Below are 18,760 nucleotides of genomic sequence, written 5' to 3' on the forward strand. Positions count from 1 at the left end.
CAATCCTTAACATGTACGCACCTAATGACAGACGTCAAAATCCATGAGGCAAAAATTGACAGAACTTCAAAGAAAAAAATAGATGAATGCATGATTAAAGTTGTTGATGGCAACACCCCTCTATCATAAACGAACAGACCCACAAGCAGAAAATCAGTAACGACAGAGTTGAACTCAACAGCACCATCAATCACCTGGATGTAACAGACATCTATAAACCACTTCACCCAACAACAGTGGAATACCCATTCTTCTCAAGCTCACATGAAATATTCACCAGGATAGACCACATTCTGGGACACAAAATTCGCATTAACAAATTTATTATTTTTATTTTTGAGAGGGTGGAGTGCGGTGGCATGATCTCAGCTCACTGCAACCTCCGCCTCCCAGGTTCAAGCCATTCTCCTGCCTCAACCACCTGAGTAGCTGGGACTACAGGCGCCTACCACCACGACCAGTAAGTTTTGTATTTTTTCAGTAGAGACGGGGTTTCACCATATTGGACAGGCTGGTCTCGAACTCCTGACCTCGTGATCTGCCCGCCTTGGTCTCCCAAAGTGCTGGTATTACAGGTGTGAGCCACCATGCCCGGCACGTTAATAAATGTAAAAGAAATCACACAGTATCTGCTCTCGGGCCACAGTGAAATTAAACTAGAAATCAATAACAAAAAGATAACTGGAAAATCTCAAAACATGGAGATTGAACAACACACCTCATGCGCCACACAGGTTAAAGAAGAAATCTCGAATGAAATTTAAAAATATTTTGGACTAAACAAAAATAAAATACAACTTATGAAAATTTGTGAGTGCAGTGAGAGCAATGTTTAGAGTGAAATTTGTAACATTGAATGTATATACTAGAAAAGAAAAAGATCTAAAATCGGTTATCTAAGGTTCTACCTTAGTAAACTAGAAAAAGAAGAGCAAATTAAATCCAAAGCAAGGAGATACAAAAATAATAAAAATTAGAGCATAAATCAATGAAATTCAAAATAGAAAATCAATAAAGAAAATCAATGAAACCAAAAACTGATACTTTGAAAAAAATCAATAAAATTGTTAAGTCTGTAGCTAGACTAGAACATAAGTGAGAGGACACAAGTTACTAATATCAGAAATGAAAGAGGGAACACACATTGCAGATCCCATGAACATTAAAAGGATAATGACGGAATACTCTGAACAATTCTATGTCCACAAATTTGACGGCCTAGATGAAATGACCCAACTGCTTGAAAGACACAATCTGACAAAACTCAGACAGGTATTCAACATTGTGTGTCTGTTCAACATTGTTCAAGTTCAACTAATGCCATAAGACAGGAAAAGGAAAAAAAAAAGTACCTAGATTAGGAAGGAAGAAATAAAACTGTCTTTGTTCACAAATGACATGAAAATCTATGTAGAAAATTAAAAAAAGAAAAAACTCTACCAAAAAGCCCCGTGAAACTAATAAATTATTATAGCAAGGTTGTAAGATACAAGGATAACATACAGAAGTTAATCTCTTTCTATAAACCAGCAATGAGCAAGTCACCCCCAAAAATAAAATACCTAGGTATACATCTAACAAAATATGTATAAGATTTGAGGAAAATTACAAAACTGTGATGAAAGAAATCAAAGAACCAAATAAGTGGGGAGAGAATCCATGTTCATGGATGGGAAGTCTGCTCAATACTGTCAAGATGTCAGTTCTTCTCTATTTGATCCATAAATTCAATGCAATCTCAGTCAAAATCAGTTGTGACTATTCACAAACTGAACCTAAGGTTTATATGGAGAGGCAAAAGGCCTAGAATACCCAACACATTGTTGAAGGAGAAGAACAAAGTTGGAGGACTGGCATTCCTGACTTTAAGACTTACTATAAAGCTACATTAATCAAGACAGTGTGATATCGGCAGAAAAACAGACAAATAAATCAGTGGAACTGAATAGGGAGCTCAGGAATTGATCCACGTAAATATAGTCAACTGATTTTTGACAAAGGATCCAAGATGATATAATGGAGAAAAGAAAGTCTTTTCAACAAATGTTCTCAAACAGGTGGACATCCACATGCAAAAAATAACTGAATCTAGACATAGGCCTTATACCCTTCACAAAAATTAATTCAAAATATATCATAGAACTAAATGTAAAACAAAAAAATGTAAAACTCCTAGAAGGTAACATAGGAGAAAAGTCTAGAAAACCTTATGTTTTGTGAGGACCTTTTAGATACAATATTATGGCATCATCCTTGAAAGAAAGAATTTATATACTGGACTTCATTAAAATAAAAAAAAGTCTACTTTGTACAGGCACTGTCAAGAGATTGAAAAGAGAAGCTGAAGACTGGGAGAAAATATCTGTAAAAGACATACCTAATAAAGGACTGTTATCCAAAATATACATAGAATTCTTGAAACTCAACAAGAGAATGAAAAATTTGATTTAAAAATGGGCCAAAAGCCTGAATAGACCATCTCACCAAAATAACCTACAGATGCTAAATAGTACATGAGAAGATGCTTCAAACCTTATGCCATTAGAGAAACGCAAACTGAAACCACAACAAGAGACCATTACACACCCATCGGAATGGCCAAAATCCAGAATACTGACAATACCAAATGCTGGCGAGAATGTGGAGCAACAGGAACTCTCATTCACATTCACTGCTCCTGAGAATACCAAATGGTGCAGCTACTTTGGAAGACAGCTTGGTGGTTTCCTACAAAACTAAAAATCCTCTTACCACCCGATCCAGAAATCACCTTCCTTGGTATTTACACAAAGAAGTCGAGAACTCATATCTACACAAAAACCTGTACATGAATTTTTTTATAGCAACGTTATTCATAATTGTCAAAATTTGGAAGCAACCAAGATGTCCTTCAGCAGGTGAGTAGACAAACTATGGTAGATCCAGACATTGGAATATTATTCAGTACAAAAAAAATGAGATATAAAGCCATGAAATGATATGGAGGAAATGTCAATGCACATTCAGAAGCCGATCCGAAAAGGCCACACACTGTATGATTCCCACTCTATGCTATTCTTGAAAAAGGCAAGATTATGGAGACAACAAAAAGATGAGTGGATGCCAGGGGTTGCAGAGAAGGAAGAGAGGAATGAATAGGCAGAGCACAGAGGAGTTTTAGGGCAGTATCTGTATGATACTATAATGAGGGGTAGGTGTCATTATAAATTTGTCTGAAAATTGACTGATTTTGTCTTAAAAAAATGAACAAACTGGTCTAAAGAATGAGTGAATGTACATCACCAAGAACACACCCTAATGTAACCATGGACTGCGGGTGATGTTCCTGAGTCCATGTAGGTGCTCTGGTGGGGGATGTTGATAATGTGTGGGGCTATGCATGTGGGCACAGGGGTCTATGGAGTATCACTGTTCCTTCCTCTCGGTTCTGCTGTGAACCTAACACTGGTCTTAGAAAGAAACAAGGGTCGTGGTTTAGAAATACTGGTGCAAAGGCTTGAGCGGAATAAGGGAATCAACCCTAGGCACAGGGCTCTCTAAGGAAAGGGCATGCCAGGCATGGGGAACAGAACACACAAAGGCCCTGAGATGGGATCTGCTTGGAAGACATTTGTAGGCTCATATACAGCAACTGCTGTGATATACTGTTATAAGAACTATCAAGGTGTGCGGGAGCATACACAGAATGGGAATGTTGTGTCTGTGTGTGTGTGTTTCAAAAGCCGTGCACAAAAGTTTTGTGTAGACCTTCCAGAAGGATTCAGAGGCAACACTGGTGACTTTTTAGAGCGACAGCACTTCTCTGGGAGCAGCCAGAGAAGACCCAGAGGCCTGGAGAGTTGAGGGGCAAGAGAAGCTGATTTTTGCCATATATCCTACTGTATTATTTATATTTTTACCATATACATCTATCACTTTATAGAAAAACAACACAAAATAAAGTAACAGAGGCCTTGGCCCTGCTGCAGGGAGCCACATGGTTTCTGCAGTGACACCCTCAGCCCTTTAACATTCACAGTTCTCCTGACGCCATGGGCGAAGGGTCTGGAGAGCTTTGCAGAAATGGAGTCACAGTGGATCTCAATGGGTCTCAATGGGTGAGATCAGCCATGAGCTCTCCCCCAACGGCACTGCACTGTGGGAAAAAGAAGGCAGAATCCCCTAAAGAAAGGAATTCACCCTGGCTCCCGTGATAAGGAGCTGGAGTTGCTGGTGCCCCAATGTGGTCCCTGGTCCACTTTACCCAAAAACACTGCAGCGGTCTTCCTGAGGCCTCAGCTTCCTCATCTGTACCCTAAAATACCCATCAAGTTCCCCGCATGGTGTCACTCAGGAAGATGTGGAGGCCAAGACCAGAGCCGGTGCAGGGAGATGAGTGAGGAGCCTTGCCCGGGTGGAGACCTGTGAAGTGGATGCTGACGGGAGCCACTAGAAGTGGGGAACTGAAGCACTGGGGCCCTGTGGGAGGGACTGCGATGGCTCAGCCTGGAGGGAGGAGCAGGGGCCTTCGGAGAGGATGAGATGTGTCCATGCGAGGGACAAGAATGGCCAGAGCCCTGTCAAGGGCAGGCTGGGGCTGGTGCAAGTTGCTGGGGAGGCTGCCTCATCCCGGGCACTGCACTATACACTAGAATGTTCTACGAGAATGAAGATGCCGTGTGTGGCACTGCTCATCATGGAAGCCACAAGTGTTGAGAGTGCTTAAAATGTGGTGCGTGCTGCAGAGGACCTGAATTTTTCATTTCATTTCATTTTAGTTCATTTAACATTAAAATAAATTTCAACAGCCACATACGGGACATGGGTCCTGCACAGGACAGCGCAGCGCTCAGAGATGACGGTGATTAGGTCATGAGGACCCCACCCTCATCAATGATGAGTGCTTTATAAAAGAGGGTCCAGGCAGCCCTGTGTACATCTTTCTCTTGTGAGGATGTAGCAGCAAGGAACCATCTCTGAGGAACCGGCACTCACCGGACAGCAAATCTGCCGGCACCTTGATCTTGGACTTCACAGCCTGCAGAACAGTGAGCAATAAACTTCTGCTGTTTCTAAATTATTCATCTAAGATATTTTGTTGTTGCAGCCCAAAAAGTCTAAGACAGGAACCAGTAGAGCTCCTGGAGGCCACGGATCCAGGAAGCAGGAGGGTTGGCATGGGTCTGTCCCCTCAGGCCTCCTTCTTAACCACCAGGCTCTATCCCCTGTCCCCAAGGAAGGAAAGAATAAACAAACAGGCAAAGTTGAAAGTCTAACACCAAATGCTGGTGACGAGGTGGTGAAACAGGCACCACAAATGCAGGGTGGGACTGAAACCAGCAACCAGGACGACTGGCTGCATCTGCCCAAATAGAAAATGTCCTGTCCCAGCTCATCCAGTTCTTGTCATCTACTCCAGAGAAACCCCAAACACAGGAAGGTATGCATGAGGCCGATCAAGTGGAAACAACCTAATTGTCCCTCACAGCAGAATGGTTGCCCTATGGCATATCCACACTAGCGAATGCCACTCAGCAGCTTCTTCTTACCGCAAAAGATCTTTGTAGTCTAACATCATTGGAGCTCTTATTTCTTGGGCTAGTACACGACAGAATAACATAACATTGCCATAATCACTCATGGTGAACACAATCATACGCACGCACACACGTGCACACATGGGTGCATATACGCTCACCAGTACCATATATTTCCCACAGATACATATGACTACGGAAGCACAGGGCGGATATTCTGGACATCTCTGTCCTCCGTGGTAAAACAGCTGCCTACAGAAGTGGAGAGAAGGGCCTGGACTCCACGATGGCAACTGTCCGAGCTCCCTGTGCCCCTACTCAAAATGCTTTCATTTTAGCCAGGAGGAGGAGCTCATGAGATATTTATATAATTAGAATGTTAATAATAAATAAAAGAGCAAATCTATAACCCTCTTCTAGAATTAGCATTGTTGTACACACTATTAGGTGTTTTCTTCTTTAACCTTTAAAGGAAGATCGTTCATGTTTAAATAATGCCCTTTGTCACCCAAACATGTTCTCCTTCTGCCAATGCAATGTGTACATTTCCTATGTTTACTGGATTTATATACTTAAGAGAGTTGTTTCTTTTCCCAGCAGAGTCCATGGAGCTTGTGGACTCACCACAGCGCAGATTCATGCCACCAGCACCCCATCGCAGCAACTCTAGATTAAGTACTTTACAGAGTAACAATTCAAAAGCAGCCTCGTAGCCTGAGCTATAAATTACAGAAAATCCATAGCACTAGGCTTACAGGTAGTGCTTTAAATATAGATCATACGTTCTACAGCCGTAGCAATGATGATCCCAAGAATCAACCTGTACAAACCTATAAATAGTGACGGCTGTCTGTGTTTGCACAGAAGCTGTGATCTCTCTTGGCGCCCACCATTCATTAAAACCAATGTGCACACTGAAGCTGGTGGGTCCATCGGGATTTCGCATTTGGGGAAAGCAATTATGTAGGCAATTAAATTCTGGCGCCCTCACCAGCCTTCACTCTGAGATATTAATAATTGTGCAAGGGTTTTCCAAAGCCTACGGGGGAATAACATTCACTTCTCTATTTGGCAGGGGGCTCTGCCGTCGCACAACTTGGGATGCGACAAAGATTACACCTGGTACTTCAGACTGCAGTTTGGGGTCACAGACCCTGCTAGTTCTTTTCAGTTGCTACTTGGGAGGGATCTGTGAGTCTACACACTGTGGCATAAAGGGAGCCTCCCTGTTCCTGGGGATGGGCCCTGGAGGGCCATCAGCAGCTGGGAGTGAAGGTGCAGACATTAGAACAAGGTAGGCAGGTTCTGCTCCCATGGAAACCTGGGACTCACAGCAAAGATGGGAAATAGAGCCTTCATTCGGCAACGGGCCTGAAGACCGCAGACTCGCCAGGCGGGAGGAGTGTCCCTGAGATGCAGGCCCTGCTTTATATTTGATCATTTGAGTCTCTCATTCCTCAATTCATGTGCTCACTCATTCAACCAGTATTCACTGAGCACAGGGCCTGTGCCAGGCATGGGGGCCAGGCCACGGGGGTGGGGGGTGGTAGGGGCAAGACTAGCAAGCACAGGGCAGTTGGAGGGGCTAAGAAGCAGCCAGGGGTGTGGGGTGGGGCAGTACTGGGAGATGGCAGGAGGCTGAGGGTGGGGACAGGCCTCAGGACTCAAAGGACTTGACCTTTGGGCTTGACCTTTGGACCTTTGACCTCAGGACTTGACCCAGCATGAGTGGAAGCATGGATTTTATCCTGGGAGAAACAGGAAACCTGGGAGGGTCTCCAGCCAGGAAGAGCTGAGAGCAGATTGACCTCTCCTGGAAGGGCACTGGGGCCACCAGATAGAGGATAAAGTGGGCAACAGCAGAGATGGCCCCGGGGACCAGGGGTGCGGGGCTGCTGCATCCGACAGGGAGAGATGGGGCAGCCTGGACTGGGACAGGGGTGACAGAAATGCTGAGTGAGGGGGCGGATCCCAGATCTGTTTTAACTATATTCACTTTAACAATATTCAACCAAGTCTTTTTATCAAAAGCCCCCTGCAGCTAAATCTATAATGAATGAAAAAACTTCCTGTGCACTATTAGTGCTACAAATCAGAGTTTCACATAGGAGTTTATGTGCTGTGTAAGTGAGAGGTTGTTTTACTGTGAGGTTCCTCCAAGCAGCCCTCAGCCACTGTGAGGTTCCTCCAAGCAGCCCTCAGCCACGTACCCACAGTATGGACAGCAGAATTTGAGAGCCATTCATTCCCTCAGGACTCCTGACCCCCGGTGACCTGATCAAACACAATGTAGGCACCAGTGTGAAGGCCTTTGCAGCTGGGATCAGGGTTATAATCAGGAGACCTGAAGATATGGAGATGAACCTGGAAGACCCGATGGGCCTCATGGAATCACTTAGGAAGAAGAGGGGAAGGCAGGAGTGGACAAGGTGGAAGGGAGGGAGGAGAGATTTGAAGACTGAGAAGATTCAGCCACCCTCGCTGGCCTTGAAGGTGGACATCAGTCAGGGAAGGCAGCAGCCTCTAGAGCTGAGAACCAAATTGACCCGGGCCCCAACCCCAGCCCTAGCCCCAGCTCTGGCTCCAGCGGACAACCAGCAAGAAAACAGGCACCTCAGTCCTACAGCCTCAAGGAACTGAATTCTGACAACCACCAGAATGAGTAGGAAGTGAATTCTCTCCCAGAGTGTCTGGCAAAGAGCACAGCGCTGCGGAGACCCAGAGAGGGAAGCAGGCAAGCCCACCTGCACCCCTGACCCACAGGTTGTGTGTAGCAATAAATCAGTGTTGCTTTAGCTGCTGAGTTGGTGGTAAATTGTTCTGGCAGCGATAGACATCTCTCCTGTGATCCTCCTGTCCAGCTGTGAACACTGGTTTGGGAATCACATTCCATCCACCAGGAAAGTTAGGCTCAGAAAAGGGTGAACATGTACAAGGTCACACTGGGACCCGGGGCAGAGTTGGGGACACCCCACACCTGCCCCCTGGCCCCAAGGGTCCTTTTTCTACCTCTGTGTAACCTGCATCTCCTCCACCCTGCTTAGACCATCCTCAGAAGAAAGGTGTGCTCATATCCAACATCAACTAAAGACTCTAACAAAGGGAACAAGCCACAGATGAGGACAGGTGGAGAGAACCACCCCCGTGTCCACCTGTAGGGCACACGGGGTCCCACCTGTGGGGCACCACATCCCATCTGCAGAGAAAGGCTCTTTTCAGTCAGCAGCCTGCTCATTTCCAAGACAGGCACCCCACAGGGACAGCCAGAGTTGGGGCATCTTTTAAGGGCTTCCAAAGCAGGCAGTAACAACAAGCATTGACCTGCTGTCAGACTCTTTCCAGAACCAAAGGGATATAATATAAATCCAGGTTCATGACAGACATGATCACAAAACGACCAAGAATCCAGCAGACTGTCCAGGCTCAAATTCAGCTCACCAGCTATAACCTTGGGCATGTTACTCCATCCCTTTCAACCTTGGTTTTCCTCACCTGTCAAATGGGGTCACACCAGGTAGAGCCCACCTCCCACAGAGATGTGTAAATGAGTGAGCAGGACTGAGGACAGGTCCTGGCTGGTGTGGCTATCACTGTCCCTGCACAGTGACTGCAGGGTGGCTGCTCTCCAATCGCCCACTGCAGTGACTCCCAAGCAAACAACGCAAATGATCAGTGTACAACATTCTGCACTGTCACCCGTGACCACAATACTCTAGGTCAGAAATCACATTAATCTACAAATAAGAGGAATATTTCCTTATTTTTTATTATCGCAATGTTTAACCAAACAGTAAAAAAATAATGGAGTTAATTTATCATGATTTCTCATGGATTATTATAGGAAAAGGCACAGATAGCAAAGCCATTAAAATAAAAATCGAAACATGCACCAAGCCTCGAGTGCAGGAGCGTCTTGGTTACTGGAATTAGAGTGAATTAGGGTTGTTAAGAGGATTTAGTCACGGAAAATGGATAATGTGCAGTTCATACAGCTGTTTCGGACACTCGTAAGTGGAGAGACACAGTCCTTAGCTTGTATTAGAAACCTCATGCAGTGAAGAGAGTCTATTTTTAGTGTTTGCCCTCTGGGTGAGTGGCAATGAACTTAGGTCCAAATGTGCAATGTGCGGGAGGCAGGAAGTCTGTGCCGGCCTCCAGGAGGCAGATTGGCCACAGAGCAGGGCAGGCCACCTGGATGGAGGCTCGGATGAAGAAGGGCTACCAAGGGCACCTGTCAGGCGACAGCACGAACACACAGGGTGGGTATTGGAGAAGACGTCCAGGCAGGCCTGCACATTCCCATCTCCAGGTCTGCTTGTAGAAAAGGTGTGTAAATCATTCAAGACGGTCTAAAAATATGACATGTTTTCGGGAGGAAGAGCCAGCTTCCACCGCTGAGAGACTCACGCAAAGAGGCCACATGCCCACTTCCTGTAACTTGAGAGAGATCATGTTGCTAAATTAGGAGATTCTTTTTGCTACATGGCTGTCCTTTAGGGAGAAGTGAAAAGCTCAATGTCAGAGCGACACTACTTGAAGAAACTACTGTGAGCTGCAAGAAGGGCCTCTGCTCAGGGATGAGGAGAGGAGGCCTCCCTGCCACCAACCCCACCTCCCCACCATCGCCTCCCCATCACGCTCTCCGTTGGACACAGAGCTTACAGCACACCTGCTAGGTGCCAGGCATGGGGTGCATGCTCTGCACACAAAAATGAGCCAGTCACTGCTGCCCTGGGTTTACCTTTGGTGGAGAAGATGGATCATTAACAAGAGAGTGAACAGGATGATTATTGTGCTGAGGGTCCCCATGACCACCCCCAGGTTGAGTGATTCACTAGAGGACTCACAGGACTCGGCTACAGCTGTACTCACAACTGCGATTTATAGCAGCAGCAGGCAAAGCACACCCAGCAAAGAAAAACGGGCCTGGGGCGAAATCTGCCAGAAACCAGGTACAAGCATCTGAGGGTCCCTCCTAATGCGGTCACATTTTTGGGGATTTTCCCCAAAAATGGCCACAACACCACCTCCAACCTCATGTGTTCTTCTCGCAGTGTGGCTTTGCAGCCTCCCGCTGAGAGGTGGGTTCATGCCAACCTCAGCCCGAGTCAGGGAGGGCCGACTCTGAGGCAGGAGTGAGACTGATCCAAAGTCAGATCAGAAGCGGTGACAGAACTTGAGTCTGTTTCTCGTGGGTTGCTCACTTCTGTACCTCACGCTGCCTCTGCAAAAGCCAGAGTGGAAAGGACCCGAGGCCCAGCTCATGGCCCTAGCCGAGCTCCCAGCTGTCAGGGGCTGAACTGTATTCCCCCTAATATGTACATGTTGAAGTTTTGATCCCCAGTGACACAGAATGCAATATTTGGAGAAGGCGTTTTTTAAAGGGGTGGTTACATTAAAATGAGGCTGCTGAGGGGGTGGGGGTGCCGATCCGATCTGACTGGTATCCTTAGATGAAGAAGAGATTTGGACAGTAAGAGTTTACAGGGGGGAAATATCACCCCAGAATGGGGGGTGAGAGGTTTCACAGACGAGGTCTCATTGCTGGGCCTTGACAGATGGGTACACTCCACAGGAGGCCAGGAGCCTTCCGGCAGGAGGAGCAGCACGGGTGAAGGCCAGGGAGTGAAGGTGGAGGACTGGCTTAGATGGAGAGTTAAGGGCTGGGGGCTGGAGGACCTCCTAAGCCTCTGGTCAGGGCAGGGCTGTGCTGAGCTGGCACACTAGGTTGAGAGAGATAGCATCCATATATGCATGCACACATACACTCATGCACACACACACGCATGCACACATACACTCATGCACGCACACACGCATGCACACATACACTCATGCACGCACACAAGCATGCACACACTTGCTCATGCACACACTTGTGCACGTAATACTCATGCACACCTTCACACACTCATGCACAGCTTCACACCCTCACACAACGCATACACACACACAGGTACGCACACTCCTGCACAGCTTCAACCCTCACACACACATACAAACATACACAGGCATATGAACTCATCACAGCTTCACACCCTCACACACAGTCATTCACACACAGGCACATACACACTCTTGCACAGCCTCACACACACATGCATACACACACAATCAGGCACACACAGGCACGCGCACTCATGTACAGCCTCATACTCTCATGCACGTTCACACACATTTGTCCTCAAGAGCACCACCCAAGGCACTGAGGCACTGAGTCAGGGCTGCCCTGTTGCACACAGGGGCACCACACGACACTTTCTTGCCCGCTCGCTCACTTGTGTTTCCTTTGGCCCACACAGTTTGTGACTAAAATGCCTGGCCCAGGAACCTTCCATAGAGAGCCCCCCGGTCTGGCCCACTTCGCAGTGTGAGGCCCAAGAGCTGCTGAATTCCCTCCAGGAAAGGCCTCTTCCACAGGTCCACGCGGGAACCCTCCCTGGTGACTGGTGCACCTAAGTAGGTTTCCTGAAAATACCATAATCACACAAAATCGACATTGCTCCAGGTAATCTAGGCCACAAGGTCACCAGCGTCCAAAGGGCAACTCCCCCTGCCCAACACAAAACCCACGACGCAGACCCGGGCCAGCCCAGAGAAGGCCAGACCCCCGGTCTTCTCATCCCCACATCCCAGCCAGCCCCGGCCCAGGCCAGGAGTCCTATGCAAGGGATGTGTATTGCTGTTTTTCCTTAAAATAAACCGCTACCGAAGTCTGGTATAAATCCCGAATCAGAGGAGGGTTCTGGGAAAGCCAGCGCCCTAGGCTTGTTGAGAGTCAATCCGAGGCTGCTCGTGTAGGCGGGCACGCAGGGAGCCTCCCTCCTGGGGCCGGCCCTGGGAAAGCAGCCAGGCTGCGAGAAGGAGCATCCAAATTGCTCCACACAGCTGATCCCTGCTTGGAAAATTGTCAACCTGGGACTCACAGCAACGATGGGAAAGCCAGTTGTCAATCATATCAACAAAACCATGTAGGCTACCAGATCAGACCAATTCTTGCCCAAAACCTGCTCTGAGTTTTGGTTCGGAAGCCACGGTCCACTTCACAGTCAGGGGTAAAGTAAATTGACTGGACCTGCCCCCACCCCCAGACCACCTTTCCTCCCTCTACTCAACTCACTCAGGGCTAGGAATCTCCACCAGAATCAATAGATCCCTGGGTTAAACCCAGTGACTCCTGTAATCCTTATTAAAACCCTGTATTCAACCTCATACTATTCATTTATACATGTTATAGTAGATAAGAAAAATAAATGCAAAGAAAAAGCTATACAAGACTCAAAAGGAAACGTGGAGGGATGTGTTTTTGAGTCGCCATCCTGGTATGCCCCGGGCTGAGGACTTCTCGGGGTGCAGGACTTTCAGAGCTAAAACCAGGACCCTCCCTGCTACACTGAGGAAAGCTGTTCACGCTAAACTTGAGGCAGAAAAAGGTTTCTTAAGACACAAAAAGCAAAAACAAAGAAAAAGCTGGATACATTTTACCACATCAGAACTAAAAGCTTCTATTCAACCAAGCACACCATAAACAAAGTGAAAAGACACATAACAGACAGGACATGAATATTTGCAGCCGGTGGAGGATCGAGTTCCAGACCAGATCAACGGTGCTCACAAACCACTCGGAAAAACACGAATGACCCCTGGAAAAAGAGGGTAAAGTGAATGAAGAGGCAACGCTCAGAGAGTGAAATCCAAATGGCCAAGTCACGTAAGAAAAACTCTCAAGCAATCAAGGCAATGCAAATTAAACAATGTAATTTTCACTTCTCTGGAGGATTGGCAAAATTTCAGAATGTGAATGTATCAAGTGCTGGTGAGAGAAACGGGTACCTCCGACACTGCTGTTGGGAGTGACACAGCCACTGTGGGAAACAGTCTGGCAATAGCAGGCTAAATTTAAAATGCATTCATCCTAAGCCCCAGGAGTTCCATTCTTAGGATGTGCCTTACCGAGAAATGCTTGTACAGATGCGTCCAGCGCCTCATGCAGGTTGGCCCCTGCAGCACAGCCTGTGACAGGATCTGAGAAGGTCCTCCATGGCCATCGATAGCAGAAAGGCGAAAACAGCCATGGAATATTCTAAAGCAATTAGACAGAACCTATGAAGCCAGATAAATCTCCAAGACACACTGCAGAATGAAAACAGCTTCACAACGAGAAGTGCTGTGTGATGCCATTTCTTTAAAAAGCACACGCTTATGTCAAGAAAGTCTGGTGGGAAACGCCATGAATGGTAACAGTGGCTTCCCTGGGGAAGGGCGAAGGGTGGGGGGGATTCATGTTCCAGAGGGATTTGAGCCTTATTTGCAATGTTTTCAATTTCTCACTTGGAGAATGTATTCATGATGTACTAGTGTAATTAAATATATACGTGTATGTGTTTGAGTAATTTTTTTTCCAGAAAAACTTATCCCCTGAGTTGGAGACCACATTATTCATTCATCCAATAAAATATTTATGGAGTCCCAAGTACAGGGTAGGCTTTTTTTTATCTTTCAGACGGAGTCTCGCTCTGTCACCCAGCCTGGAGTGCAGTGGTGCGATCTCAGCTCACTGCAAATTCCGCCTCTTGGGTTCATGCCATTCTCCTGCCTCAGCCTCCCAAGTAGCCGGGACTACAGGCGCTCGCCACCACACCCAGCTAATTTTTTTTGCATGTTTAGTAGAGACGGGGTTTCGCCATGTTAGCCAGGATGGTCTCGATCTCCTGACCTCATGATCTGCCCACCTCAGCCTCCCAAAGTGCTGGGATTACAGGTGTGAGCCACTGCGCCCGGCCCTAGGCCATTTCGAAAGATTGGGGATCACTCCTTTCCCTTCAAACAAAAACAGAGCAATCAGCTTGGTCATCGGCAAAGTTCACCAGCAGACAGCAGTCTGGTAATGGGGTGACAGCTGCGTGGGGATTTGGGATAAGTGGTGAGAAAATGTGAGATTCCGAGCAGGTGAAGGAGAAGCAGACTTGAGGGGCCACTGGCTGTGGGGAGGTTCTTGGCTCTCACAGGTGTGCCCTGAGCACCCTGCGGGGAAAGGAGAGAAAGGAAGATGTGTAGCTGGGTCACACCTCTCCCAGGGCCTTCTCAAGCTGCCAGGACATCATGACACTGCCTTTTGCCTCCAAGCACCCACTGGTCACATGAAAGAAAACTGAAGGCTGCAGGGTGACTTGCAATGCATGGCGGGTTTTGCAGGTCAGGTGAGCCTTGCACTGCCATGCTGGAGTTTGTGATCCCAGCACCCATCTCCTTCTGTGATCCTCCTGATTTCCTGCTGGAAGTCTCAGGATGGTTATGGCAGGGATGCCAGCTCCATTTCTGGACTGGAGGATACAGTGAGCTAGGTCTCAGCCGTCCAGTCCTCCCTACTCCCTCACTCCAGTAAGTGGTTCAAGGGTCAGTGACATGACCCAGCCTGAGTCCGGGACAGACAAGGAGAGGCTAGCTGGAGCTACAGACGCCCAGTTTCCTGAATTAACAGATGGCCCTTTGCTTCTGTGTGTCTAGTCCATTTCAGTCACTTGCTACCAGAAAAGCCTGCTAAGTCCAGCTGGTTGTCATTAAGATTTCAAAAGAATTGGGCAACTCCAGACCCAATCTGGGTCTTCAGAGTTATTGCCTTCAGGGAGCCTTGCCCAGCCCCAACTCTGAGCTGAGCCAGGGAAACAAGGCATTAAATTTCAAACTGTCTTTTGCAGCCCCTAAAGCCACAACTTTTAATGAGCATCAGCTGGGACATGTCATGATATCATCGATCACGCCTTTCCCTTCCAAAAAAATGTTTAATAGGAAAAAAAAAAAATCCCATTTAGTGCAGAAATAACCCACTACGAGTCAGCGCTTCGAAATCAGACTTCGAAGTCTGGAAGAATGAGTGGTTAATTTGCTCCTAAAGTAATGCAGCCCTGGCCCCAGAAATAGCACTTTACCCCTTTAAGGGTGAGAGTTAAGATTCCCAAGCAAGCTCCAAGGAAGTAGCCACACAAATCAGGGAAGCCGAGCTTCAGGTGGCAGCTGGACAGATCCTCCTGGTTCCAAAAGGAACGAAGGCAAAGGGACCTTCTCGAGGTCTGGCATCAGAGTGCCCAAAGAGTTGTAGGCACACAGCCTGGTTCTTCCCTGGGTACCAGGACCCTTGCTCCAAACCAAAACGTGGCGTTTGGACTGGGGTCCTATCTGACTCAACATTGACATGCAATGTTGAAACCAAGGAACCCAGCCACTCCCTCTGCCTCAGCCCCTCCCAAGTGACCTCCTTTAAGTGCCAGTCCCGTTCTGATGAATCTCAGATTGGAGCTTCCAGACCAACCACCGACCCAAGCTCCAGACTCCGACGTGCAATGGCCCAGGGTACACGGCCCCTCCAAATTAGCATGGTCGGTACGGAATGCGTGCTTCCTCTCCCAGACCTCCCCTCTCCACAGAAAGTGAAGGAATGCACTGCAGAAGCCCCCCACCAGTCTCCCTCCTCCCCCACCAAGCCTTCCACACCTCCATAAACAGCACCACCATCCACCCGGTGCTCAGACCCCAGACCTGCATGGCATCCTGGATTTAGGGTACCCAAGTCATGAGCGGGTCCTATCAGCCCTGCCACTGAAATGCCCCAGTGCTTCCCACTTTCTCCATCTCTGAGGTACCATCCTGTCCTCCAAGCAGCTGGTAACTCCCCTGCTGCCACAACCTCCAAATAAACCTGTAGCCACACAGCAGCCGCGAGGAGCTTTCTCTCAGACACTGAGGACATGCAATTCCTCAGCCTAGAACCTGCCAGTGGCCTCAGGTTGCACATGTAAAACCCCTAGGGGCTTATGATGGAGGCCAAGGCCCATGGGCCACCTTCCCAAACTCAGCTCCTTCCAGTCCCCTAGCTCATGGGCTTCCAGCCTCAACCACCCTCCTGTTCCCCAGTGCCACCAAGTGAATTCTCACCTCGAGGCCTCCCTGCTTCCCGCAGCATCCCAGCATCTAGATCAGCGTCTGAAGCATTTTCAATGATGAATAATCATTTGCTGACCCACTGACAAAATATTCCGTTTTCTCCTTGGGGAAAGTGGGTCAGCAGTGGCTGAGCCCTGCCATCCATCCATCAAGGCCTAGACAGAGGCCGCAGAACTATTTTAAAAATGCCCAACGACTGAGGAGCACAAGGAACAGGTGAGGAGTTGCGTAATTACTGCAGGCAGAACATGGGCTCCTGGTGGCCCTGAACACGCTGCCAAGCTGCTGAAGGTTAGGACTGGGAACGCCCTTTCCCAAAATCCAACCCAGAATACGCTTAGTACTCAACCCAGAATACGCTTAGTACTCGCTGTGCTTAGTACTCATGCATTGCCAAAAACAGGGATGCTGTAGGGGAGGACACTGACACTCGTGGGCACCTACTCTGTGCAGGCACTGGGGGAGGGACTTCTGCCCCATTAGAGGGGGACACCCTAGAGGGGCCTCATCTCCCTCTCTTTCCTGACTCCACCCTGGGAACTCAGCACAGGGACTGGCACTCAGTAGGTGCTCAATATTCCTGATGAGTGGATTCAGCTGCCCATCCTCTGTGCCTGGGCTAAGCTTCTGCCATGAGCTTCTCCAAGGGCACCACAGAAGGCCTGGCAGATAGTGGGCTCTCAAGTGTCCCCCAAATCCCCATGTCCCCCCTTCTTGACTTTGTGACTCCACGTATCCCTGTATCTCAGGGTTTAACAACCCCAGCACTAGTCTGTGGACTACACCATTATTGCCTTGAGGGGAAGGAGGGCTCCTGGCAGTGCAGGATGCTTAGCAGTGTCCCTGACTTCTGCCCACTGGGTGCCAGTGGCGTTCCCCCAGGTGTGACAACCAGAAATGTCTTCAAGGGAAAGCAGGATCAACCCGTTTTCGAGGCACTGAAAAGAACCACTGATGGATCTAAACCAGAGTTTCCCGAATGGCCTGATCCCAGAGTTTCCTGGTGCTTTGGTTAAAAACACAGATTCTCCCAGGAGATTGTAAGGGGCAGACCTGGGTGGGGCCCCTGGAACAATCTGTAATAAGTGCCTCCGGTATCCTCACCAAGGGCGGAAACACTGACCTAGCTCTCCTCCACCCCACTCTGGGTTCTGCCTGCTGGACACCTGGTACTCATGCACCCATGGTCACTGAGCACAGGCAACACTCTAGCCTTGTCGCCAGGAGGCCTGAGGCCCCTCCCCATCCTCAACTCCTCTTTCCTGGCCCAGCTGGGGCCCTGGCCATTTTCTGGATTCCTCAGGCCCCTCTTCCTAGACCCCATGGGTTGAACTGCAGCTGGACCCTCTCCGGGGCCTGGTGTCTGCCCAGCAGGGGGCCAGGGGCCAACCCACATGGGTGGAGGCCCATGGCCCTCCCTGGGGAAGAAGAGCGAACAAGCACAGAGCCCTCCCTTGAGTGACTAGCGCTGTCCATAGGATCCCAACTGCTGACCCCAAGACGCAGGTATCGGATCACCCCCATTTTACAGATGCAGAAACTGAGGCGCATTAAGGTCAAATGCCATGCGCACAGGCTCCTGCAACTGGCAGAGGGGAATTCCAAACCCCAGACTGCCTAACCCAACGCCAGCACTTCTGAGCCTGCGGGCACTGCCCTTGTTTCGGGAGAGACTCTGGCGACTTTGCTGCAGCTGGGAAGCCGGAGACCCTCTGTGGCTGGGGGCGCAGCGGGCATCCTGGCAACCCGCAACGGCCAAGGGCAAGGGGTCCAGGAGGGGTCGTCCCCCAGCGCCTCGTGCCCGACCGGGACCCCGGTCCCCGCGTCCCGCGTTCCCTCCCCGCGGCGCGCGCTTACCTTGCGCAGGGCCTCGGGCGGTGGCAACGGCGTCCCGGGCCCCGAAGGCGCTCAGCAGCGAGCGCAGGGGCGCAGGACAGCGGGCGCGCCCCCCGCCACGGCCGCGCATCCCGCCGGAGGGCCGCGGAGCGGAGCGGGGGCCGCGGGGAGGCGCCGGCGGGGCGGGACTGGGACCAGGGCCGGGGGCGGCGCCGCCACGCGAGGCCGGCCCCTCCGCCGGGCGGGGGCTCCGAGGGGCGTCGCTGTGACCTTGACCCGCCCGGAGCCGCAGCCTGGCCCGGGCGAGCGGGAGCGGGAGTGGAGACCTCAGCGCCGCGCCCGGGGCCTTCCAGGGACGCCCTAGAAACGTTAAAGGGACAGCCGGGCGGGAGGTGTAGCCACTGGTTCCCCGCGCTGTAAACAGGCAGCAGCGCTGGAGCCGCTGTGGGGCGGCGGGCGAGTCGCTT

The 18,760-nt window shown here is 49.3% G+C and overlaps 1 protein-coding gene across 3 annotated transcripts in view; it reads right to left on the reverse strand.

The window, feature by feature from the left end:
* LOC105470567 (phosphatase and actin regulator 3) overlaps positions 1 to 18,428 on the reverse strand; it is a 270,600-nt gene extending 252,172 nt beyond the window's left edge. The window contains exon 1 of one of the 3 annotated variants that reach the window (XM_011722670.2): positions 18,315 to 18,428. In XM_011722670.2, the coding sequence (XP_011720972.2) occupies positions 18,315 to 18,423 (109 nt within the window). In that variant the 5' untranslated portion in view covers positions 18,424 to 18,428. Of the gene's footprint in view, positions 1 to 13,469; positions 13,491 to 16,448; positions 16,678 to 18,314 lie in introns of those variants that run through there. The other 2 variants (XM_011722671.3, XM_011722675.3) reach the window with 2 other exon arrangements.
* Between the last annotated feature and the right edge of the window lie 332 nt (positions 18,429 to 18,760).

Source organism: Macaca nemestrina, chromosome 15 (genome assembly GCF_043159975.1).
Source record: "Macaca nemestrina isolate mMacNem1 chromosome 15, mMacNem.hap1, whole genome shotgun sequence".
Classification (NCBI taxonomy): domain Eukaryota; kingdom Metazoa; phylum Chordata; class Mammalia; order Primates; family Cercopithecidae; genus Macaca; species Macaca nemestrina.